The sequence below is a fragment of the Pseudopipra pipra genome, chromosome 5, assembly GCF_036250125.1.
Source record: "Pseudopipra pipra isolate bDixPip1 chromosome 5, bDixPip1.hap1, whole genome shotgun sequence".
Lineage (NCBI taxonomy): Eukaryota > Metazoa > Chordata > Aves > Passeriformes > Pipridae > Pseudopipra > Pseudopipra pipra.
The window spans coordinates 14634856-14662457 of record NC_087553.1 but is presented as its reverse complement, the minus strand read 5'-3'; the positions used below and the strand labels follow the sequence as shown (position 1 = coordinate 14662457).

Genomic DNA, 27602 nt, shown 5'->3' with positions numbered 1-27602 from the left:
CCACTCTCTACCTCAGAATGATAAAGATGTTGATTAGCATCAACAGGCCTGGCTATACTGCATCCTGGAACCCTATAGTTTTCTGAAGGAACCTGTTTTTATGATACTGGCATGTATTTGCTGAAAACAAGAAGGAAGTCCAATATAAAGTCTCCCTTATCAAACACTGAACTACCATGAAAAAGTTAATATGAAATGAAGGACATAACAAACATTAGCAAACACTTATGGAGAAGAGGCCATCTCAAACAAAACTAATTTATTTTTAAACTGTTTGGTTATGTAGTAGTAGCTGCACATATGGTCGTGTTTAGAATTTTAGGCCCTCGATCTAGTAATATACAACACTTAAAACAGTATCAACAGAACATGCAGGTTAATAAGTGGTTAACATAGACCTCAAGAAGCATTTCTCAAGGTGAAAAATCTTTATGAAGGTTGCTTTTTGAAGGAGTTTTCTAGAACTTGGTTAGTAGGTGAAACACTATTTAGCATTTCATCATCAGTGACAGAGAAACAAATTAAGATTGCTGCTGAAAACACTTGCTATGATGCAGACTGCCAGAATGATAAATGCCAGGGGAATCAGTATGATCTGGATTGCTTATTAGTCTAGATTCATTCACAGACAGGTGCAAAGATATATATGAAGGGTAAGAAATGCAGGCCATGCATACAGATTAAGAGGGCTGTAACCTGGAAAGCAAGGCTGAGAAGTATTTACAGAATAACTGACAGTGTGGCACCGCTTTCCCTCTCCCCTAAAAAAGCACACCCATGTAACCTTGATAGATTTCTACAAAAACAAACAAAAGGTAGGACTTAGCCAGAAATTTCACCTCTACAGACAGCATTAATGATGCTGGAATAAGAGTAACTGGTTCAGAGAGCTAAAACTGGGCCATCTGGACCAGCGACAGGTGAGAGGGGTCTTTTATCTGCAGTAGACCACCACATCTGGCAATGCTGACTGCAACAGGCACCCTAAAAAGTGCACACACAGTCATGTAAAGAGCTCTGTTCATTTGCCCAAATGTTGATCACCATGTGCAACACCCCACCCTGTGTCAGACTGCTGCACAAGAGCATGGGTATTCTTCCAGAATGCAATGGAGGCCAGGTGGAATTAGAGTATCTCACAGGGCATTACATATCCACGCTCAGGCTATCAATTTGAGAGTTGCTATGATTACAGTAGCATAAAAATACAAACACCGTCACAATGCCCACTTAGAGACATGCTTACAAATGAACAGGAAATGTATGTTACATTCCATGCTGGAGAGACAGCAACATGTCATCAGCAAAACTTCAACGACAACAGCAACATTTCCCAGTAATGCAGGAAGACACTGTACTTCCTTTCTTGAGGCCACAGACATCATTGTAAAGCAGTCATATGCTTTAGCTTTACATCAAAAGCTAGAAATGAAACATCCCACTCAATCCACCTCTGACAGTGCAGGACTAATTCTCAAAAAAAAAAAAAAAGCAAAAAGCTTTTCATCCTTTACACCAGGCAACCTTATCTGTTTAAAAAAAAAACCACCACAAAACCAGAACAAAGTAAAAAGCACAACATTATCTAAGGAACAGATGCCAACTTACCTTTACTTGTCGGGCCTGGCTGATAACACATGGCAAGCTAAAAAGCTGCTGTACAAATGCTTTCAGCTCCTCCATAGTCAGTTTGGTCCGTGTCCTTCCACTGTCCTGACTCACTCTGCTGCATGAACATATAGAATTAAACAACAGTGGGTGAGAGATAACAGCGATCCCTGGATTTACTCCCAGTGATAGAAAGCTAACATAATTACTGAGAAGTTACCAAAAACATTTAATCAGCTGAGAACTCAAAATGAATTCCAAAATCTTGAAAGCAAAATTTAATGTAATTCCCCTTAAGTATCTTCAAGGGAATTACCCTGCTCTTTCAGAGGTACGATTCTCTAGATGACTTTCAAGTCTAGTTTGTTACAAATATGTAAAAGAATATAGCCCCACACAGCCTGCTTTAGGCAGCTCAAGAAGTTGACTGTTGTGACAGGCACTGACAAGAAGTCTGAGATATGGAACAGCAACGAACCCTGAAAACAAGTAATTTTCTGGTGTGTTCTCTTGCAGCCAGAGAACTGCTGGAAGTGGCCTTGCAACAGAGGACTGCTATTGAGTAGGACATGTTCTGCAAAGACACTTCCATTAAATATCACTCGAAGCAAGTCAAACAAGCCCCGAATGCAGTAAAAGACTTTGAAGTGACACACAGCACAAATTAAACACTTGGTACACATATCACGGGCAGGCACAATTTCACAAGCAGGACAGATTTCAAACACTTAAAAGTTGTTCCCTGCTAATGCTAACCTTTTATTACTATAAAAATAATAAAGAAAAAATATTCAGTCTCTCAACCTGTGGAGTTACATATAATGGTAAATGTAAAATTTAGATTAATGATCAAACATAATTATACACCAGCTAAACCTCAGAGGGGAAAAAATACTGCAGGCTTTGACTTGCTACAACAGACAGTGAAGGGGAGTGGTGGCTGCACCAGACCTACTGTGCCCCCAAAATCCCTGCACAAGAGCAAATAGGGTGCTGGGCTCCAAGAGACAGCACTATGGGAGGGGACACTGAAACATCCCACTGGCATTCTGTCCCTAGTCCAACCATGGACTGGTGAAGCATCAGATGCTGCACAAAAGGAGACAACTATCTCTGCCTCTGGAAACTCACAGCTCCCAAAAGAAGGGAGAGATCTAGGATTAGAATATTGATCACGGCTTCACAACTGTGAACACATCAACTGTTTTTTGGGTTTTTACATAAGGAGATGGGTAATGCATAGATTTTCTTTTACTACATTTGACTACAAGTTTATAGCTGCATCAACCCCTGCCAATTTTTTCTGTTTGAGCACTTATTTTTAATTTGCTTTTTTAATAACCTTATCCTTTGTGTGTGATCCTTCTCAATGTGTTAAATATCAATATAAATGTTACAGAAGCAGCTAAATGTGACACCTTTGTAATTACATTTCCTAATAGCGTTCAAAGAAGTTTTAAAATCTTTCTCAAACCTGAATTTTGTAAAATATTGTTATTTAGCACACGACAGCCCTCAAACATATAAACGAGTCCTTTTTTTGTCCCATAGATTTCTTTCAGCTTTAGATCAGACACACCATTCCAAGTTGCCAAATAGTTCTAGACTTTCTTGGGATAGGACTGGAAACCCACCAAATAATTAAATGAAGAGTTATTTCTTCTCATATATATATATGTGTGTGTGTGTGTGTGTGTTGATGGATAGATAGATAGATCGATCGATCAGCAACTGAAGGTCTGTTGAGAGAAGGCTGATATTCTCCAAGAGCAGGAGAAAGAGAAGGAAGCAACAACAGACCAGGAACAGCTGGAAGTTACCAAAATTATTGAACTAGAACTGGGCAATACAACCCCTTGTAATGCTGCTTCCCTTACCTAGACCAGAGTTCTAAGTGACTAATACTTCTGTGGCAGTGGGATCCTACAAGCAATAAAACAAAAGAGAAGAGCCTTCTTTCCCCTTCAGTACAGCAAAAACGCTTCTCTGTTTTGTAATAGCTTTCCAATTAAAATAGATTACACTTGGATCTGTGGTGTAACTCTAACATTTCAGTGTTCAAATTCAAGCAATTATGATATGCATTACGTTTTGTGCAGTAAAGTTGGGCACTATAACTAACGAAGTATTTACTTTTTACTCCCTCTGAAAGTCCTAAGTTATACACAAAAACTACACACACAAAAAAACCCCAACCAACTGCAAAGCCAAATCTTATGATCAACAGAGGAACTGCAAGCCACAGAAGTTTACCATACAACTGCTGGCACAAGAACTACAGTCACCTGACTGAATTATTTCCCATGGGACTTTTATTCAGTGCACAGAACACATAGGAGAGAAGGACAAATTTGTTGCTGAAAGCTCACAAGAGCAGAACAAGGAACACAACCAGCAGACTGCTGAGGCAGGGTTGGGGGACAGAGTAACACTGAAGCAGCCACAGGCAAGGCAGGCAACACAGAGAACTAAGGAAGTTAAACTGCCAGAAGTCACTGAGGCAAGCTACTACTTTTTAGCCACACATCACTGCCTCCCATGGTCCTTCCCAAGAAGCAAAAGATTGTCTCAAACTATGGACTGCATTTGCTGTGCTCTGCTGTGGTCCCCTAGATGGTTTTGCCCCAGTCACAAACACCCATGTCAAAACTTACTTACTTTACTTTTTTAGCTCTAGTTGTCTTTCCCTAAAACTCTCCCACACATTCAGAGAAATACTTAATCAGCAATCGAACACAACTTCTCCAAGGGATTTCACATTTCAGTATATAAGTCAGCTGGAAACACGATGTTTATCACATTCCAACCAAGTCCAATTTTTTTGTCCCCTTGTGTCACTGTATCTGCTTCCTCCCCTGCCCACCTCTCAGTGAGTCACACACTAAGGACAGGAACCACTGAAAGAAGTTAGTGCACAGTGAGACCTCAGTCTTCTTCACATTTCCAGGTCAAACTGAGTAACAAGAGACAGATGGAAACTGTTGAAAAAAAGCCTGTCCTACCTGTGTTTTTGTTTTTTGCTCAGAAGCAGCTGTGCTACTGAAGCACAGGTCTCTGCTTCTTTCACAGCATCTCGGAGCCTACGGAAAAGATCATTCTCTGGATATTTCCTGTCTTCAGCATCCTCCAACATTACTCTCAGCTCAATCACATCTGAAATAAGAGTACACAAATAATTTGTATGCAAATACAAGAGGGATTTTTGATTGCTTCAAAGGTCTCCAATCAAGGTTCCAATAGGGTAGTTCAATTTGAAATGCACAATGATAAGTTGCATAACAGTCTTGCATTAGCTCATCTCTTTTTTTCCACTAAGCAAAACAGTGCTGCTCTCATTAAATGAGAGCACAGAACAAATGTAGGAGTTTCAGGACATCCTACTATGAATGATAGAAGTCTGACCTTTCTTGTGGTTGAGATTGGCAGACAGAGCCTCTGTAACTCTACTGACCCAAGTGTCATAAGACTGTGCTCTGACTTTCACTCCGTACAGCAAGGAAGGAAGGTCTTCTAGGGGATACCGGTACCTGGAGATATGGAAGGAAAACACAAAAAAAAGTATTAATGCCCATACAAAAGCCAGGATATTGCTAATATTGAGTTTTTCCAGCTACAACAAGGCCAGAAAAACAGAACAATACCCGTTTGCCACAGGACCAAGAAACAAAGAAGACAAAAACATTGCTTTAATAAATGAGAAGTGTGGCCAAATGTATTTGGTCACCGGTCTACAGTAAATATTAGATAGGGAAGAAAAGCAGGCAGGAAAAAAAATATCCTGTGTACCTTAGACATTTCTTCTGCATGGGGCATGGACATAAATCAGATGGATGGTACAAGCACACCAGACGCTCAGGATTACAGGAACACGTAAGAGCTGACAAGAAGCACGTGGTTCTGCAAGCTGTGCACTGACGTTCATCATCTGGAACCAGTTCAAACACCTCTTCTTCAGACATCAACACTCCCTAACAGAAAAAAATTAGACACTTGCTCAAAAACTCTAATGCAGGCAGGGGGAGGGGGAAGCAAAAGTTCTTTTACAAGCATAGAATCCTCTTTTATTACTCACCATCTGTACAACAGTCTCCCTTAACCGTGTCTCTTCCTCTATCAACAGAGTCATCTCCTTGCAGACCATGGCAGCCAGCCCAACATCTAAGCACTCTGGATCTGCAGCCATCTTGAAGATCAGTTCTTCATGGGAGAAAACACAGTGACGTCCCAGCCTTCGGTAGTGACTCACACACTGACGCCCAATGGGAAGCTACAAAAAACCACGACATCCATCATTCTGGGAAAAGACGAGCAAAGTCATCTCTTCGCTCCCACTTCCCTTCCTCTGACAAAAACTGGGAAAAGACTGAGGCTAAGAGAATTGGTTTGGACAGGACAGAGCCAATTACACCAACCTTAAATCACATCACAGATGAGAACAAAGATAATATCCGTGCTGGGGGGCAGGGAGGTATCTTCCATAATCTTATGTGCCTAACTTTCAGAGACAAGTTTAAGAATTATCCTAAGCTCTTTTTACTTCCAATGGAAAGAAACTGGAACCACAGAGAAGTCATCTGGTCTATGCTAAGGTGAGTGCATTGCCCTCTAGATATTACTATGCTTGGACATAAACATTTAGCACAAGATGCCTAGAGTTCACTAAAATTGCTATCACTCATTTTGTGCCTTTTAAAGCAAAAAAAGTAAGACGCTAGATGAATCTGCCAAACAGATTCCTGGTTACATTTCCATAAGCACAGGAAATTTCACATGGCTGGTAGGAGTTTAGCTGTTTTCCACAGAGGCTACACACCATGATTACATCATGAGTATGGGAGGAAAAAAAAAAAAAAAAAAACCAGACACACTGCCAGTCCTGCAGACAATTTTTCTGATAAATGCATAAAGTTTTCTGATCAAGGGCCAAAATTTCTATTTGTAATTAACAAAAAAGAAGCTAGAGATAGATAAACTAAGGTGAGATCATAACTTCCAGCTGTAAACCCTAGATAGTAACAGAACATACTTTTTACAATTTACTGAACAATCCACATAAGCTATGCACTGATGTGGCATAGCTATTACAACTTAGAACAAGCACTAAAGTAACTAAAAGGTGCAATGAGCTGGCACAAAAGAGGCACAAAAGATTGTTACATGCCTATCTCCAACATCCAAATGACAACAGCTGTTCAAGACAGTACATTAATCTGTATCAAATTTAGAAAGAGGCATCACAGAAATACTAGGTAAAGGTACTGCAAGATGTCATTTTTTGGTTGAATCAATACTTAAAAAGGAAGAACATGTGCCAAAGTTTCAGTTTGAAGCTCCTTAAAGTTATGTGCCCATCAAAATTACTTTGTGTAATGGAAACACATCAGTTTTCAACTGCTGTACCAAGAACTTTAAACATAAAATACACTATATAACTTGAAAGACTATTCTTCAGATAGTTAGGTTACTAACAGACTCCTTGCAGAGGTCACTGAGCAGAGACACAGCAAATATACACAAAAGAACAGACCCAGTCAGCAGTGCAGAAGTTCACAGCTTCAGCAAAGTTATATCCCTGGTTAAATCCAGAGTGATAGGCACGAGGAAAGGTCACAACAAACTCGCCAGCACACTGATTGGTCCTGAAAACCTAATAGGATAAAGGAAAGAAAAACAACATGTAACATGCAACAGAGTTTAAGACACAAAACTACATGATGTTTGCACATCATTTTCTGTACCTACAGAACACCACAGGCAAGACAGCTATTACCAACTGGTAAAGACTGGTTCTATCTTCTCAAAATGAATACTCAATTTACAGCCTTACTCAACAAAGCTGAATATATAAGCCAACAGTTGAAAATTCTCTTTATGAATCCCAAAAGGGACGTTTCTCTCTCATCGTTTAATCCATTGTACCACAAAGTGCAAAAGCTTCTGGAAGCAGTTTATGGTTTGCTTTGTTGGGGTATTTGCCAGGGAAGTAATTTATCCTAAGACAAAAGCAAATGATAGTGACTGCTGCTTAGAGGTCTGCAGTCAATTATGTTTGGTCAAAAAAGCATTTTGTAATGCTGAGATTTCCACTGAACATAAGAAAAGTATTTTACTGTCAAGAGATACTAAAAACATTTCAGACAAGTTAGCTGTTATACAAGGGAAGTGATTTTTAATTAAAAATTAAGTGTAATACACAATGTACACTTGTTCTATAAGGTATTTTATGTAGGAAGCTTGGCACACACACTTCTTTTACAAGATAATTTAAATTTCCTGGTGAGTCTAGAAGATTCTAGAAAACAGCTTTAAAAAACACCCCATAAGTAACGAATTGAATATGCAATTGTCCACCATAAAAATTCTTCAGAGTTACGCCAAACTATTGTTACACAAAACTGGCAGAGAATGAAAAAAAGAGAGCACATAGGAGCACTTATGTAAAAAAATGCTTGTGTGCTACTCACTGGTACACCATGTTCCATCAGCACATTGGGGTTCATAATAGTGACCAGCTGATGCAGAAGATCAGGCTGGGATTCAAACAGCTCAGGAGCCAATTCCTTCATCACATCTTCCAGCTGCTCTGCTGCATGAGAGGGCACTCCATACCATGTCTTCGGTTCTCCCCTACCGAAACACAACCACAGTAATCAACATGACTTACAGGGAAGTAATGGTGCCACCCAACTGCAAACTACACCTCACATCCAGCAGCACTGTCCTCATAAGCCAAATATTTTGCACCTAGATACAAAAAATGTCTTTAATCAATGAGCATCTTCTTCAGGATGTACTATTTTAATCTGAAAAATCAGTTATGCTACAACACAACTCTCAAGACACCTGATGGCAGATTTGCCTTGACAAAGCAAGCCTAACATGGAAGATAACTCATCACACTCTAAAGGGGTAAAATGGGCAATTACTTTCCTTCAGGAAGGAGGAATTAAGTTTAGTAAACAAAACCTTGGCTGTCACAGCTAAGGTTTAAGAGAAAAGAGATCATGATAGTCCTCCACTCAATTATGCTTGGAGTAGTCACATTCCTGAAACCAATGGAAGAGTATAGCAGCCAGCAGAATGAAATACAAGCAATCCTTCTAATATACACAACTAACTACTAAAAACCTGTGGTACACTGGTTTCAAGATAAAAAATGCCACATAACATGAATTAGTTAAGTATGATGGAAGAAAGATTAACAAGACCAAAACTAAACAAATATGTACTCAAGCACTACTCCAGTCCTTCCAGTATTGTCTTAACCAAAATAAACTGTAATGATCTAGTGTCTGCAGTGCTGAGGTTTATTTTTAAATTACACTTTATTAAAAAGTACAAGCAGTAGTCCACTGAAATATCTGAAAGAGTTTACACAGCACTATCTAAATGTATTAATAATCCTGTCACCCACCATCCCAGACAATGCCAGAAGCAGCAGTTCCTGCAGTTCCTGCAGGCTGCAGTGGCACCTGCTGGCAGCACACAGCCAGGACACCCCAGTAAATCCGCTCCTCGGGATATGTGCTGCTGGAATTCACCAGCAACAAACCCCTCACACACTGACCCACTTAACAGCATGACGAGGGAAGCAACTGAACTCAAAACAAAACTAATTCCCTTCCTGAGTCTGTGGATCAGACCTTACTATCAAACATGCTTCTCCAGAGATGTGCAATCGTGGTCTGAAGGCCATCAACTCATCTGTACCAGACATACAGCAAATTTTCTAAAGGGCTGCGCTTCCCACAGCTTTCCATTCCTTCCCCCCTGCTCCACCCACTGCGATTGAGTCTTTTAGATAAACTGAGAAGAGTGCAATGCAAATAGTTTATCTATCACGAGTCTTCTTGTCAAACACAAAAGCTGAACACCAGAACACTTCTAGGATTGTTCTGAAAGTCAGAATTACTTTCAAGTTTCTCTTCTCTTGAGCAGGAGTACTTCTGATGCTGAAGAGTCAGTTCTGATGCCTCTGAAAGCCATGGGACAGCAGACTCAGTTTCCAGCACAGACATCTCAACTTCAAATCATAAAACAGTGAAGTAGTGAACTGTAACTCAGTTCAAAAGGAAAAGCTTTCTTAGAAAAGATGTGACCCTGTAAAGCATGATTTTACAGTGACACTGTAATGTTGGCCACATAAGAATATTTAAACAGTTAATGAAAAATGCTAATATGGTTAAAACAGTATCTGTATTTTCTTCTAATCAGCCAAAGCCAACGATATGAACCACTCACCACATGTAGCTTTTTATCTAAAAATGCCATTATGTGCAGAGGCACTTTCAAATAGAGCTACAAATTTCCTAAAGCAAACAGGGCAGTGTAAGGTAGATGAACAAAGGACAGCCCATACCAGTGCAGGTAGTTGATGGAATAGCTCCAGTGATCTTCAATGTGCCAGCAAAATGAGGAGAAGCACATCCCTACGTACAGCCAAGGTACCTTCATGCCAGAGATATCTGCATTGATGTGAGCAAGGACTGATTGTTCTAGAATTGGCATGTTGTTCAAGTTCCAACCAGAGAGCGCATAATCCTGGCCAAAAAAAGGAGAAAGTTTGAAAAAAGTCAAAAGAATATGAGGACACCAACTACAGAAAAGGAAAGTACAAAGGAAAAGACCAGCCTACCCACTTCTATTAGTAGACAGTGGGATATTTCCTGCAACAATGAAACATCAAAACTAGAAATAATTCCTTAAATACCTTAGTCATCAAATAATAAGACTAAGATTTTAAGGCCAGTCCTAGTAATTCAACATACATGGCCCATCTTCTTTAGATCAAGCTTTGCTTTCCTCCCCATCTCAAGATTGCAGGTTTCATGCTTTTATGGTGGAACGAAATACCAGCAACACCAGCAGAACTACAGACTGAAATCTTCAATAATGCAGGACAACTTGAAATTGTAAACAATGCAGTGAATCTTATGTTATTATTTCAGCTTTTTTAACACCTGTTTTACTTCACTGCAGTTTATGTTGATCTACTTTATGGAAGTTTTCTCCAAGGAAGAAATTCCTGCTCATTCATTCTTGAGAAGACGGCATCACCCGTTAAGCACTCCCACCTTTACTTTCAAATACACACGATTTGTACAAAAAATTATATTTCAGACAACCTTAAAAGCTCACTACTGTGCTTTAACACAGTCTACTTTCCACCTTTAGAAGAGCTGTAAGCACAGATTCACAGGCATTTTAGCCATATCCCACAGCTGCTGAAAGGACTGGTCAAACCCTCAGCTCAGCCACATGTTTCTGCTGTTCCCTTTGCTCTGACACTACAAAGGCAACACAGTGAGTCAGATGATTTAAGTCATCTGGCTAAAAAAATTTTTTAAGTGAATACAAACAGATCAACAATCAGTTCTGACTCACTCAGCAGCTGCACAATCACTGCACAGCCAACAAAGGTACACACAGGAAGGTGTAGGTATGGGTGGAAGACAACAGTGAGCAGGATTACCTCTTACAGTGAGCAGTATAAATTGATTTGGGGCTGTGTAATCAGCAAACCACACCTTTACCCTCATTTTGTCTGAACGCAGGCATATAAGCAGCAAGAAAATTGATATGCTATGCTAAGGTCTGAGGAAAAATAGGTAATGTACTTACTAGATATTCTTTACAAAATTTTCTATAATAAGATGCTGTATCTACATTTTTTCATTCTTACAGTATGCGCAGTCAGAGAAACAAGCTAAATCAAATTAGTTTTGCCCATTAAGAACCTCCTAAGGATGATAGAATCATGTTTCTGTAGCTAAGTCTATCATGAAAAGGTTTGGAACAAGAAAGAAAAAGACAGTATTAGTCTCCTCATACTCAACACATACAGCAACAAATTGCACATCTTGGCCTGCTAAGATTAAGTGACAAAAAAGAGGTGTGACTTAAATCATGAAAAGGAGCTTATTTATCAGCAATCAGATCTGTAAAAGAACCTCAATTATCAGACTAATGCCCTGCTCAAAAGGAATGTTAAGTACACGCAAAAGCCTTAAGCAATTTCTTCATGAAAAAAATCCATGCTGATTTCTGACCTAAATTCTTAATGTGAAATCTTATGCAGAGCAAAGAATGGAGTCAGTTTGCATATCCTGTTCCTCACCTCCTCCTCTGGCATCAGCTTTCGTCGGCCATCCTTCACGGGGAAGCCGCTTCCAAAGTCCTTGGATGAGATGTCAGCCCCATATTCCACAATGACATCTTCCTCTATGCTGCTCACTAATCGCCAGAATTCTTTTTCTACAAGCTCAGTGGGAACCATCTGAAAGCAGAAGAGACGTTTGGGTATGTGCACGCAAGACCCAACATGAAAATTATCTTTCAAGCAGTAAATCGCTATTAACTCTCCATGAATTTTCAAACACCAGGGTCACTGCCTCTGCCCCCTCCATCTCTTCAAAGCCATAGTTTTGTCTGTATTCCTCTGTAGTGCCTGCAATGTTCCAGAAATAGGATATCACAGCATGAGGCAAGGAATAAACAAGAGAGATGGAATCACCAGAAGTACAGCAAAAAAAAAAGGAAGAGGAGACAGCCAACACAAGTCAAGCAGCAAATGGAATAAATAGCATGCAAATTCCTAACTATTTCAGAACTATTCCTAACTTTTATTCAGAAGTAAGAAAATTCAGATACAAAATTGTGTTCAAAGTCTGATCATCATACAGCTCATTATGATTCTTACTTATATGCATTTACTTATGAAGCTTATTTGTAAAATAAGCTTCCTTGCTTTGTTCCATGTCCCAAAGTTGTATCATAAATAGGAGTCCTTAAAAGGTAGAGGCTTTAGCAAGAATGCCCATAGGTTACCAAAGAACTGTGAGAGGAGAAAGATCTTGGTGCTGCAGGCAGTGTACAAGACAGTGGAATTGTGGCAGTGTGCCAAGGTAGAAATGCTAGTTTTAAAGATATTAAAATCTTTAAAATGTTTCATTTAAAAATGTTGCTGAAATGTAGAACAAAAAAAAAAACCAACAACCAACTCTGTCATTATCAGACACACTCAGTCAACTGACTTGACTACAAGAAAAGACTGTAACAGTAAGGAAAACAATGATTTATCCTCTGGATGAACCAAACCAAGACAAAAGCCATAGAAAGGGCAGGAGAAAGACCCCTTTGCCAAACAAGAACAAGATACTTACTTCAGTTTATCGAAAAGGGCAAGAACTTTAAACTAGAGCATGACCAATACAGTATACCCTAACAAGCAATAAAGCTGTCTGTCCATCACAGGAAAAGGGTGAAATGAAGTTGAAATGAGACCAGATGCCAGAAAGCTAAATCATTTGTTTACATGTTTGAAGCTTATGGTGCCTCTTCAAACAAAGCTAAGATGCCTTAGCAAAAATCAAGGATCAGCTGAAACCTCTTCTCTTTTTCCCTTACAAGGAATCACAACAAAAGTTGAAACTCACATGGACTGGCATGTTGAAATAATCAGACTTGAAGTTATCAGCCATTTCACCAAAGCTCTGGAGAGTATATTCCCTGACAGCTTGTTCAAATCCAAAGGCCTCACGGGGTTTGTTGCATTCCTAGGAGACAGAACATAAAAATATTGTTCCCTGCAGCAGACTATGACACAGTTACATTTTTAGCAAAAAACCCTAATGCCTGAGTCCTTACCAAACACAATAAGCTACCACTTCTGAGTGCTTTCCTCAGCTGAGGAAGTCCTACCACAACGGAAACAGCACAGAATTTACGGTACAGAAGCTAATCTAACACTGTAAACCCTGTGCTACACACTTCTGCTTTCCTGTCCAAAACTACATTTCCTCATCTACCACTGCCAGCCACAGAGAGACACTGTGCACAAGATGTTTAGGCAGCCATAAGGCATTTCTTAGACACATTGGATTCAAGCACCCACAGAATAACAGCACAGGAACAAACCCCCCATAGCGTTTCAGTCTTATCAAGTCAGCAAATCATCAACAGATTTGGCACTGTGAAAATATATAGGAGTAAAGAGGAAGAAGAAAATAAGAACAGTGCAACATAGCCAGCAACAGATACAGCCCATCTGATAGAAAGCCTCCAAGTCTTTCACTGTTCTATTCCCATTCATACTAAAAGTGTGCATTTCAGCTACTCTCCCCACCCATTACCAGTGTGTCTTTCTCAGCTCTTTTGGAACTGACACAGTGTTCCTACATACACAGGACATATTTGAACACAAAGATGATGTATCACTATCTGATTGCCAGCTATTCAGTCATAAAGAAACAGGATTAGAAAGGAATTCATCACTGGTTTCTTTTTTTTTCCAAGAGGAACTATCCTTAGACTATGCCCAACATGTATCAAAGTAGTTCTTAAAAGGAGCCTGCAACAGAGAATCTACAACATCTGTGAACACTGTCACACAACGTTGACCTAAATACATATAAAGAGCTCCTACCCTATTCTTCCCAGCTTCTGTTCCAGCACCCTGCTGTTAAAATTACATTAAGCATCTGTGCACAATTAACATCTAAAGTAAAAACTGAGGCAAAAAGCACTACTGAGCGCTTCAAACATGTTATTTGTTTACTCACCATTATATAACATAGCTATGTTTTTTCCCCTTCTTCCTGTTACTTTCAATATATTTCCAGAATTTTTCAAGTATTTGGTGTACCATTTGCTAGTAACAACTTACTCAGCACCTGGTCTTTCTGGGTTTTGTATGGACATGCACATTTTTCCTTGGTAACAGCGTATCCCTGTTTTTACCAGCAGTGGCAAAGTTTCTTCTGAGTTTCCACATTCTTAAACTTACTGTAGCCACTCTATTTACTACTACATTCTCTACATTAACCCCACATTAGATTGCTGCACTTTGCTGGTACTTCTTTATTGCTCTCTCTTTTAAGAGAACAATAAACAAGCAGCTTAATCCACTCTGTGAGCAGCAGCACAAAGGGAAAGCTGTATCTTTTCCCTCCCCTGTAACTATGAATTTCCACCTCTCTCACAACAACATTTGCCTCAGTTCATCTGACAGCTTCATCTGCTGGTGAGAGCAGGAGGCTGATCCACCTCATCACGTGGCTGCACAAGGATCCATTCACCACCACCAGGAAACCAGCAGAAGCCACACAGAAGGGTGTGAGGGATTGGGGGCATACAGGCACATACACACCTGTGCACAACTGCCCCCTCTGAAAAAAACACAGCCTAAAAAAGTTAAAGCCAGTCTCAAAACTACAGATTTAGGAACACAAACCTTCTTCCTCTGAATCCTGAACCTACCAACTTTCTGAGCTTGCAAAATTTGTTTGCTTAAGACAAATACCGAGCCAGTCAAGTGATGTTTGCTGCCTTTAGGCTGTTGATCAGTCATCTCCTGGAACTTGGTAGCTTTTCTTTTCTGTATTATGAAATTCAACCAGCTTCCACTTTCAGAGCCTGAACAGTTCCTTTTTCAGTCTAAACCAAATATAGCTACAAAATTTTAAATTAGTTCTTTCACTTTCTGCTACAAGCTATTTTGAACAATGCTATCATGACTTCCCAATAATCAAAGCTACCTTTTGCCCAAATTGCATACTTTGGTTACTTCATAGTTTACAAAATGTCTCATCATTATGCTGAAACACCCACCCCAACCCTACTTCTCACCCTAATTTCCCACTAGCACATTGTCAAATTGAGTTTTATCTCTTAACATACCAAGGTCAAAGTTATAGCTGTCACATGGCCACATAATAAACAAAGATTATGCCCAAGCTTTAGAAGGAATGCTTCTCTCTCCTTATGGCTCATCAACCAAGATTCATGGCTCATCTTGACAATATTCCAAAACAAACTACGTCCTCTACAAAGATGGATTGGCACTGAGCTGAACTGCTCTTCTGACCTTTCCAGATACACTGGTGTACACACAAAGCTTGAGTAGTTCTTGAACTGTACCTCAGCAACGCACTTTGGACACCTCCAGTCACCCTTGGGTACATCAGGTAGAGGAGGAATCAAGCAAAAAGTGTGATAGCTGTCATCACATCCATCACACAGGAGCAATTTGTCCTCATTATTTCCTCTACCACAAAATAAGCAAACATAGAGATCAACCTGTGGAGAAAAAAAAAGGAAGAATAAAAAAAAAAGAAGTTACAAAAAGTTTCTCATCTAGAAGCTGCCTTTCTTAAACAAAGGCTCTTCAGGCCTCTTATCATGGAAAACAATTCAAACTAAATCCCTACAAACTGCATGGCTGAGGAAAATCTCAAAAAAAACCATTTCAGAAATATTTATGTCATTGCTTGCAACAGTCCAGGGATATCTTTGCAACGAAAAAGAAGAGATAACAAAACCCACAAACCTACAGATTTCAATCTAAAAATCCAAGAGGAAGGGAAGGAAACTGCATGTAAAGGTACCAATTTCTTTTGTATTTTCTCCAAAGCAAAGGATACAAACTTCAAATGTTAAGAGAGAAGTATTAGTCCCAATACAATAGCAAACAATTTTCACAAGTATCTGTTCAAGGTAGTCACTGGGACCAGAGAGAAAACCATATCAACAGGTTTCAAGTTTTCTTTGCTGTTGCTTCCTGCACTGTCAAAAGGGCTTTAATTAAATATAAACTGTAACATAATCTGAATGAAAAAAACTGTGTCTTACTTTATCACAGCTAAAAATTTACTTTACATATAAATTTTTACTAACAACATGAACTTCATGAATGATACCTGCTCCAAACTCTGCTACTACTCCCCCCAGTCACTGGCAACTCAGGCCATGCATGTTTCCTCCACACAGCTCAAAGTAACACCAGAAGTAGTGGGGTTGTTTTTCTGGAGGGTTTAATTTCATCCAGATGTGAAACACATGTGCCTTTCAGCTGACAAGGTTCAGTGGTGTTAAATACTTGATGTCAACCCCATCTTTAGTTACACCAGCCTAGTTAAGCATGCAACGTCCTAGCTAATGCAATAATACACTTCTTAAGAAGACTGCTCAGGTTTCTTAAAGAATTATTTTAAAAAATAATGCAGTTCTATTAGCAGGCATGTTATTCTCCTCTTTTTAAAAAAATCCACGCACTCACCCTCATGGAATATCATGTCTGTCTAAAACACCAAACCAGTGGCTTTCATTGCAGGAATAGAGAAGGGAGGGAGGGTACCTTAGCAGACATTTTCAGGTTCTCTTCCCAAAACTAACAATGCATTAAAATGGTGATCCTAGCAGGAGGCTTTTCTACAGTACTCACTGGCTACCTATCATTGACAGCACCTTCTTTTCTCCAAATTCCTATTAACATATACAGTCTCTATGTTAGCATAAATGGTGATTTGTCAGTAAAAAAACTGCACTAAAATAAATATTCACAATAAGCAGATCTGTGATTATGCATAACTACAAACAAGCCTCCTAGCCATGTAACAAAACAGAGTAAGACTATGATGATATATAACTATATGCATCAAGGGCAGAGGAGGGGATAAAGAGGTGTATTTTATCTCCCAGTTACCAATTCATGTAAATAAAATCAATTTCACAGTTAGAATTTTACAAAAAGATAAATAAATGATAGAGAAGCACAAACAAACCTGCTCCACGGTATTTTTCAGACCACAGCTATATAAGGCAAATGCATCACCCTTGCACAAAGATTAGTTACACCAACGCAGTCTCAAAACAACAGTTCTGTTGCTACAGTATTTTCATTTTCACTTACAAATAGAAGTAAATGAAAAGAGTAAACAAACGCTAGTTTTCCATAGAAAATCCGAGAGTCTAGACAAAATATTTTAAAATTGAAGCATACTTAAAATTGTCACAATGTTTACATGGCCTAAGAACATGATATACTCAGAAGCAGTAGCACAATTAAAAAAAAAAATTCAAGTTGCACAAATTCTGACTTAGCTGCAATGGCACAATGACCAGGTTTCTAAATATCCAACTTCTCTCACATTTTTTCCACCCCAGGAGGCATTTCCAAACATAAAAACATGATTACTAGAGTCTTAGGTTGCCTTGGCTTTCTATGGTTGAAATTTAAAATAAGCTCTTGTAAGTGGTCTCAGGCTAAGAAAAAAAAGAACAGCTGAACTGTAAGTGAAGACTCTAATTCTTTAGACATTAAATGCTTGTATCTTCTTTCATGGTTGTGTACACATGCTAAATATGACAATTTAAAAGTAGAAAATCATGTGCTATGAAAGCTATCAAGAACAATCCACTGCTTTTCCACGGCAAAACATCAGAGCACTGAACATTTTATTTTTCTCCTTAGGGGTTTCTCTCGAGTAGACTTGTATAATGACTATTTTAAACTCAAAACAGAAAAGACAAAAAAGGTGGAATTGCTAAAAACAAAATCCTGAAGTACTGGAGCACCTCAAAATTTCTTCTAAGGAAGAGGATTGTTCTACAAAGGGGAGCTCAAACAGAAAATGAACTACTGAAGGCATTCAAGCATGGGGCAAGTATGAACAGCAAAAAGCTTCACATTGCAACAAAAAGATTAAAACAAAAACCTAAAGAACAGATGATTTTTCGAAATACTGTTCTCTCTTCCCATAACAGTATCATCTGCTGCAGTGTGCATTGATTCATCTATTTGGAGGGGTGGGGGCTGTTTCAGGGAAAAAAAAATAATCTTAGTAAATCAACCAAGTCCTTTTTATCAGAAATCACCGCAAAGGAATCAAACTTACGAAGTTGACAGAAAGAGTTCCTTTGCGTTGCCTCATCTGCATTCCAAATGCTTCTGATCTGGTTCCTTTGCGTCTTCGTGTCACCTCATCTTAAAATAAAGTTAAATGTTATTAATATCCCATCCAGACAGACTTAACTTTCAGAAGCACCACAGATATATAGCCTGGTACTCTGCACTTCAGATCAGAAACTACCTGGCAGTCCAAAGAAGGCAAAACTGTTGTGTTTCATCTGCCCCACCTAAAATCAGCAGGGATTAGGAAAACCATATTTTGCTTATCCCCAAGGTGATCTCAATTGCCTCATGAAACAGAGTGAATTACACTCATAATTTGTGCAATTTTAGCTGGCAGGATCAGTTTCAGTATTGTCAAATCCTGTTTTCCCTTCCAGTCACTCAGTTCACGGAACAGCTGCTTAATTGTTATTGTTACTATGTAATACATAAAGAGTTGAAACTCTGCCAAGTTATATGAAGCACCCTGTAAATCTTTCTCATGAATGAAACCCTAGAACACTCAGCTTTCTCTTTCAAGTTTTGATTTGCTTACTTCTTAATGCTGCCTCTAGAGACATTCAGAAAGATTTAACAGTCTCACTACAAAGCAAAGAGCCCAAGATTTAATTACCCTCTTTATCCTTTGCTCCCAATGTCAGCCCCATCATCTTGGGTCCAGCTCCAAAGATCTGCAGCTTTTTTAGTTCAGTGTTTCTACTCACTTCTCCTCCCTCTGCCTAAAAAAAAAAACAAGACCACATCAGCACAAACCACCAATATTTCCCCTCCAGGTTTCTTCATAATTTGTTTATATTCCACTCTCCCACAACATCTGCTCATCAAAAGAAAGGAAACAAGAGGCATGAAAAGACATGATTTTCTGTTCCTAAAGCAAATGAACATATGCAAATGGAATAAAAGACAGCAGTTTTGCCTCAAATTTCCAAATTATTTCACATCTAGTATTACAGACCAACTACAGAAAGTCTCCTATACAGCAAGTAAAAGAACCAGGTTGGATATTTAGCAAAAAAATAAGAATGCCAGAGCAACATTTTCCAAAATCACCATGATTCAGCCGAGTGCCTGGATTTTAACACATACACTGTTTCAACAGGATTTTGTTATCTGCTTCCTTGAGTAGAAACATCCACAGGACACTAATGAGTTCCAACCAACTTCCTTGAGCTTGGCTGCTCCTGGTTTATTTGCGATGAAATGTTATGAGGACAACTCAGATCGCAGCTACTCAAGTTGCAAACTCGAAATTTGAGGTGAAAAGATCCATTTGGTGACAAGTCCATGCCTCTGCCAGTGTTGTTTCCTGAACTGTTCTGTTCAACTGAACTTCTTCCTGTTTCCCATTACTGAACTGCCTCATTTTCCCACATCACTGCTGCTAACATAACAATAAAAAGAACAAAAAGAAGAATATATCCTGCTGTCATCTGAAATGCAATCACCTTGGAATTCTTCTTTATGTTGCCTCCTTATACTTTGAAAACCCTTTCTGACCTGACACAGAAGGCCACTAAACTGTCCCTGTTTAAAATCTTCTTCCAGAAATTCACTGATCTTAAAAGATATCAGCAAATCTATCAGTTTTGAAGGTGGGTACCTCATTTTCAAAAGGTTATTATTCAAGTAACTTCCTGATGATACTTCATCTGTTATTTTTCCAAATTATGGCCTGATATGTCATACATGTCCCTCAGGGTGATAGGCTTTCACAGCTTTTAATCAACAAATAAAAACAACTCTTCCAAAAAGAGTTTAAAATAAGTTTAAATACATTTGCAATAAAGATAAAAAAAAAGAAAGATGATTTCCATTTATTCAGCCTAAATGGGTTGTTTTCCTTGCTTCCAGAAGACATTCAAAGAGATTTCGTTTCCTAGGCATTATTACTCTATGGAATTTTTTGTGATATTTAAAGTCCCTGTTGCCACTGAACTGTGTATGCAGTGTGCTAACGGGCATCTTTCCAAACTAATTATTGCTGATATTCTCATTTTGAACATTTATATGTTGCTATTAAATTATTTTCACTGTAGATATATGTTACCAACTTTGTAAGCCCACTGTGAACCTGCGTGCTAACTGGAAAATTTTTCCTCATCAATTCCTCACTTTTTGGATAATAAGCCATAAGGAAACACACCTGGAGATTTCCCAGTCCCTCATTTTCCATTTGAAATTCATTAACTCAACCATTCTCTCAACTAATAGAACCTTCCAGAATCAACCTACATCATATTTTTCAGCATAGCCATAACTTCACCAGCATTTATGAACAATCTCCAGGACTTCTGCTACTCTGACCTAAGATAGTTTTCTCAATGACACATGAAAAATAATTTTATTATCATATTTACTAAAAATAAATCATTAACATGCAGTAACATCTCTTCAGATTTACAGTTGAGTTTAAAAATGCATTCCCTGAATATATTTTCATAACTCCATTGCCCACATTTGCTGGGATTCCACTAAACCTAGGTGGATGAAATCCATTCCTGCTCAAGCAGAAAAAGCTACAATTTTGAAATAAAAAATTTGCTTTTTGAAAAGGAAATGTTTTTTTAAAAATCCAGATTCCTACGTAACCTCATGAACACTGCCAGGATATTGATAGTTTAAGGTGTGAATACCAAAAGTATTCAGAAGCCTCACTGAGTAGTTTTTCAGTGGTGTCCTTTAAGATTGTAAAAAAACCAAGTCAAAACTGTGAGCACATGGAAGTGGCAGTGGTGCATTCCTTGCCATTTTCTCACTGCTAACAACACAACCTCACTTTTGCATTACATGTTCTAAACATCAGTGAAATGAACTTGATTAAACTGTGATTCTATTCTCATCTCCTCTTCGTGCTGAAGAATACAGATATAATTTTGTTTCTTTCACCTTCTCAACTGAAAGTACAACTCAAGGGCTTTCCTTGTATATAGGCCAATCCTAATAACATGATCCAGTTACACTGGATTCACACGCACTGTCTTTTTCCACTGTCCCATCCCCATTAACTTTGAAACATTTGCATCCCCACTCCTCCACCCCCAATGTGCAAGAACACAATAGTTACAACCAAGAACCAAAATATTTACATTTTTGGGGCATTTTGTCAGCACATCTCAGAACTCTTTCGTTTCACTATTTTGTTTCACAGCTATTCCCATGGATGGAAATATTTCAAACTAAAAAATTGAAGCTTATTTTATTATGTTATTCTACAATCAACCAAACTTCTAAGAGAAATCTGAAAGCAGATATACTGTATAGAATTGGTTTTAAGTTAAGAAAATCCTCTGGACATTAAGTTAACATCCTTCGAAAAGACAGCACTTTTTGTTCCAGTACTGCATTTCCTCACCAGAAATCACCATGACGTAACCTCATCAGACAAATCCCTTGTCAGTTAAAATACACCCTAACAGATCATCTATGAAGATACGCTACTCTTTTTTAAGAAAGTACTCTCTTAAATTTAATCTTCCCTTAAGGATGTTCTCTTTCCCTAATCTGAATTAATCCTACTTTTTTTCTCTACAAGCCCTCAGGAACTCGGTTGCCCTTCTCCAATTTTTATTTGTGAAAGCTTTCTTCACAGAAAAGAGAAAGAGAATAAAGCATTCAGTTTATTTTCTGAACAGAATCTCTTATCATCAAATTATTCTTTTCCTATTCAGATACAAAGTTTTCAACTGACATTGGATTGTGGTGTTCAGATTCTCAACCCACCCTATCCACAGAATACCCATTCCCCATTTTCTTTCATTTTGTACATTCTCTAAAAACCCTGAAATTTGTTTTTTTTGAAGTCTGACACCCTCTTCTACTGCTGAGGATGTTTATTTAAGTAATTTCTCATTACTATCTTTATGCTTTCTTATTTATTCTTAGGCAAGTTACCTTCAAGAAGATGCAGAGGATTTTTGGAAAGTACTTTTAGCACTTGAAAAAGATCTACAGGGATGCAGGGGCCTGTGGAGCTATCCATGCTCACTACCCAGGCATTGGACTACTTGGCACACTACACACAAATCATTCAGATGTTTCAGCTAGAGCAGAATGACATTTATTTAGCAATCTTTACATTACTTGCATATTACCTGTTCTCTGAAGACTATTTAGACAATCCCTGGTACAATTCCAGGTCTGCAGTTCAAACAGTAAACAGCGTCCTGTCTACACTAAGGGGGTGCACTGACATCTGGAACGATTTCTCCATGTTCTCTGATATTTACCCTCTACCATTTAGGGCTACTGAGGAAAAAAAAAAATCTGCTTCTAAATGCTGTTCCAGAGATGACTTATGATAGTTACACACAGCTTCCAACACAGCCAGAAACTAATTCTCCTGGCTACACAAGTAGGTTGAGTTTTTCCTGTATTACACAAGTCATTTCAGCCATTTTAATAACTGTAATGCTTAAAAGATAGCTTGGCTATAAGCCTAATAAAAGGCATTTAAATATATATATATTTACTTTTTGCAGATGATCCAAACAAAATTATCTTTCATTTTTGAAATGCAGCCCCTTTAAACAAAATGAAGCAGCTACACAGTGCCAGGACCACCACAGAATCATTTTTCCAACAAGGAGAAATGAGGAGTACCATTATTCTGCTGAAATCAGTAGGAGAAAAGATCACCCAGGATCTTAATACCATAGTGATGCTTCTACACCATGAGTATGAGGAGAAGGTCATACTGGCATTTTCCTGTAAGATTCAGTAAAATCCTAAAAAGAATTCCACATAGTGAATGACCACAGTTCATTCAGCGTTCTCAGTTTTTCTGGACAGCTCACCAACAATGCTTTATTTGAGAAATCTGGTAAGATCACAGCCTGAGACCGCTTATGTGATACCTTGTTATGTGGCTACGATAAATTACATCAAGTCAGCTTCAGTCACCTAAGAAAACAGACTAAAAAACGACAATTCAGCATAAATCAACCGTGACATCAAAGAAACGTGAAACTTTATAAGGGGATACTCAAGTATATCAGTGACAAGAAAGATGCATTTGAAAAAAGGCAGTTTAAGAGCATTTGAAAAAATTTGGTGGTGCTGAAACTAAGTCTAGAATGGTGTGAAGCAAGTAGGAAGTTGGTTGCATATAAATCCAGCTTTCGCCCACGCTCTGCTGATGAGCCAGCAGGGAGCCATCAGATTTTATGTGAAGAGCCTTAGGATGCTGCTTGCAATGGATATCAAAGGTGAAGGCCTGCTTTAAATAGTGCAATAGAGCCATCAGGACAAAACCCCACAGTTGTTTCTAATGAGACAGCATTTAAAATAGTGGTGATTCAGTCTGAATTGATATTTACTGCGGGGTACTCCCAGGATATAATATCACCTGGTAGAATACCAGAAGTTCCTATAACACCAGTAATTCAGAAGAAAAAAGTTCTGTTTTTCAGTAGCAAAACTGTAAAAATCCTATACAGTTTCAGCCATCACTGATCATCTCCTCACATACTTGTTTTACTTCTTCAGAGAAATTGTCTGCCCAGCTTGAGATAGTCCCAAGTGCAATTCCACAAAGACTTACCTACACATATTTGTGTCACTAAGGGGCATATTTGAAAAGGTTTTAAAAAACTTTTAGAACTTTGCACAAGCAAAAGCTTTAACATAATTAACAAACAGCTTTCTATCTGTTTAGTGTTCACAGAAGTATTCATTACCAAGGTACTTAGGCCTCTCATCAATAAACAAAAAGCAGCTTTTAGAAGTTTTGATATAAACAGTGCATCTACCACATCAAACCAGGTCTCAGAAAGACAACCTTCTCTGGATTTTATTTAGATGGAGGCTGCTTCCTGGTGGTGCTTTTGAGCAGGCTTCCACAGCCAAAGGTTGCTGCACTGGTCTCTGTAGGAGTGGGTTAACAGGTACCTGGGATTTGACACGCCTGGTTCTCTTCAGCACAACATTCATTCTTGAAGCCTGCTTTGGGGAAGCCTGGGCATCTGAGCTGAGGTCCTCAGCCTCCACTTTTTCCTTAAGATCCAAGTTAGGCTTTTGGATGCCCTAGGGGATCAGAGCACAGGACACCGTGATGATTGGTCAGGCAGTGCCAGTCATTCCACAGCCTGTGAATCATTCTGTTTGCTAAGAAACAGGACCAGTGAAGTCACACAGCATTACACACACCATGTGGACAAGAAGCCAATTAATCCACACACCCTTCAAACACAGAAACCCAATCTCAACTACCAACTTATCAAGAGAAAAAGAGATCTTTGCAATTAATCATATCTTTTGCCTTGTTTTCCTTCCCAATAGAGTTGACTTCAATCCTATAAAGAAATACCCAACAATAACTACACAAGGTGACATTATTATAAGTTCTAGCACTATTCTGTCACAGGTGAGTGTGAGGGTCGTTCTAGCTTTGTATGCAGAGCTGAAGCTTCTAAAAGCACAGGCCCTGTGTAGTAATGCAGTTACACAGCACTCTCTGTGCTGTTTGGGTCCCCTCTTCATACAGTGAAAGACAAGCATCTCACCATAAGGCTGACTCCGGACTGGAAGAGCTCATAGGGATACAAGATCCGTTCATAATGAGACTTGAGTAAGGACCCTGTGCCTTTCCCTGGAAGGTAGCCAAGCCGACTTGCCACTTTAGACCATTTCTTCTCTTTAGTGACTACTTCAAAGCCTCCTTTGCTGGCAACAATCTGAAATGCATAAATAAAAAGTTAAGGGTTTTGAGCTGCTCTCACCAACTTGCATAAATCAAGAATCAATTAAACCAACCAAATGTTAAAAGGTTCTATGTAAGAGTGACAGAATCCTGGATTTAGCTTTTGTTTCCCAAAAGACTAGTACTTTAATAACTAATCACTTCCTTAGACTCATTACTTCATACATTTAACATAACAATGTATCTAGTAAATGTAACTTGCATACTGTCCTAGACAGGAGGAGTCCAACAGTTAAGATTTATGATGTGTTGGAAAAAATACAAACCCTACCATCAGAACAAACTGAAAAGTTAACTCTCACCAGACTTGCACTCTGATGCAAAACACAAGCCTGCCCAGAAGTAAAGCCTATTCTAACAGACCCCAGGCAGAAGGGAGTGCTGGAGCTCAGAACTTCAGAGTTACAGAAACTCCCACAAAACCCTGAATGGAAGAGAGACTACTATAAAAAGAGGAAAAAGGGAATTTACCTTCCAATTAACTCATCCAGTTTTTACACTGGTTTGAGACCATTAATTCATATACAGAACTATTACTGCTTACATATAAAAAACAAGACCATTTGCCTCCATGTAATGATCATAACAGCATATGAGTTGCTTCCTCAGAAACACTGGCAACATTTCCACTGCCTCCATTCCTTTTAAAGTTTCAGTGCCAAGTAGCTAAAGATACCAAGGGATTATAATTTCATTTATATTATTGCAGGACTAGTACCATTTCTGCAGCAATGTAGTTTTGCATTGCATTTCTTTATACAAGGACCACGAGGACCAAATTTCATGCTTAATGTTTCACAGACTGTTAAAAACCTCAATGAAAAAACATTTTGTTACTGGAGTGAAATTCTTTGTTTGCTTTTGAGGCTGAGGTAAATTCAGAAGTCTAACTGCGACAGTGACAAGCAAATTTGTTAATTTTAGTTCTTCCTATAATCATAGTTAATAAAACCCTAATATTAATGATCATTATTTTTCCTCATATTTACAGAAAAGTTCCTGAAAACCATTTTAAAATGAAGCCAGTCCTAAGTTTCAACTTATCTTCAAAATTTCCATTACAATTTGTTTTCCAAAATTATCTATACGTGAACAACGGCTAGAGAAGCCATTAACGAACTATATGAGCTTACACCTGCAAATCTGCAGCCAACTAAAATGTTCCAGCTCATAACAGTGACCCAGATATTCCCCAGCACCCCTGATACTTTGCATATCCCAGTAAACCACCACAGACACAAAAAGAAAAAAAAAAAAAACACTGAAAGGTGTTTTATCAGCTTTTCTCTGCACTTTATCGGCACTTCCAGACTTTCCAAAGTACTTGACTTCTTTTTCTTTAAAAATAAAACCTATTCAGATCTTTACATTTTTACTTACCTGTGAGAAAGGAATCTTGATGGGGAATGGAAACTGATGCTCTAACCTAGAAGCACTAGAACTACCAGAACTTCAGTCTTTACCCTGTAAGAAGAAATCTACCTATGTATATTAACAAGCCATCCTTAGCAGCTAAGTTTATAATGATACATATATTTTGCCAGTGCAAAAGCAAATTCCAACAACTCATTTGTGTTGAAAGACAACACACCAAACAGAACTACAGTAGAATAGATTTCTAGCCAGCCTTAAGCCAAGTTTGTTTTTAAAATTAAAATAATTATTCCTGAAGCTGACATTACAAATTCTCAAAGATGCACGTTTATAAAAACCTCTGCTGGAAGAGAGGAGGGAGCAAGTACAACAATTAACTACAGAATTGCTAGTTCAGAGCTGAACTGCACACAAGCACAGTGCTGCCTTCCCCAAAGAACACCTCAAACTCCTGCAGCTCCACCACATGTGAAAAAGGAGAACTAAAAAGCAAGTGGCCAGCTGACACCAGGATATTCAAGCTACAGAAGGTAATGAATACCTGCTGTATAGAACCCAACCAAAGGCAACTCATTTAACTATGCCATGACATGTCTGCCATAACCATTCCAATTAGAAATGTTGTTTCACTGTGGTCTTTTCCCCACTTATTTAATCTCCACATTAATGGGAGTGCAGTAAAACAAGCCCTCCCTGTTAGTTGGCTTCTTGAGCTTGAATGAAAAACCAAGTCCCTGCCTGACTAAGGCCTACAAATACTTACCTTGCTCAGACCATAGAGATCCAGTATCTTTCTCTCAACCACAGGGATTTTTAAATTGGATCCTTGAAGTTCCCAGAATTTTGCTAACTGATCCAAGAAGTCCAGCTTCACTCTTGTCATTGCCTGCAATCAACAAAAGCAGACAATCATGCATGTCCCAAAACAAATGTGACAAAACCTTACAGTCCTGAGAGAAAACAAGGTAAGTTTTTATGACGTTCTCATTTTCAACATGCAACTTGGCAAGGGAGGTATTTCTCAGTCATGTTAAAAAATCCTAAAAATAGAAACACTAATAAAAATAAAATCTTTACAAACAGAAAATTGTATATGTTTTTCTCTCTGCATTTAAGATCCTATAAACCAAACTCCTACCTAATAGTTTCTTGGTTTGAAACCAAAACGCAAACTTATGAAAAAAAACAGCATTCCAGAGAGAAACACAAGAGCAATTATTAAAATATACATTG

At 38.6% G+C, this 27602-nt stretch overlaps 1 protein-coding gene across 1 annotated transcript in view; it reads right to left on the bottom strand.

The window, feature by feature from the left end:
* Positions 1–27602, bottom strand: part of KDM5A (lysine demethylase 5A) — a 50070-nt gene that overhangs the window by 19521 nt on the left and 2947 nt on the right. Inside the window, exons 3-18 of the mRNA XM_064654604.1 lie at positions 27133–27255; positions 24799–24969; positions 24185–24319; positions 18912–19017; positions 18282–18370; positions 15526–15684; positions 13044–13163; positions 11726–11884; positions 9968–10149; positions 8073–8235; positions 7136–7255; positions 5681–5875; positions 5395–5576; positions 5011–5135; positions 4611–4761; positions 1609–1726 (exon numbers count right to left, since the gene is read on the bottom strand). Coding sequence (XP_064510674.1) covers positions 1609–1726; positions 4611–4761; positions 5011–5135; positions 5395–5576; positions 5681–5875; positions 7136–7255; positions 8073–8235; positions 9968–10149; positions 11726–11884; positions 13044–13163; positions 15526–15684; positions 18282–18370; positions 18912–19017; positions 24185–24319; positions 24799–24969; positions 27133–27255 — 2298 coding nt within the window. The remainder of the gene's footprint in view (positions 1–1608; positions 1727–4610; positions 4762–5010; positions 5136–5394; positions 5577–5680; positions 5876–7135; positions 7256–8072; positions 8236–9967; positions 10150–11725; positions 11885–13043; positions 13164–15525; positions 15685–18281; positions 18371–18911; positions 19018–24184; positions 24320–24798; positions 24970–27132; positions 27256–27602) is intronic.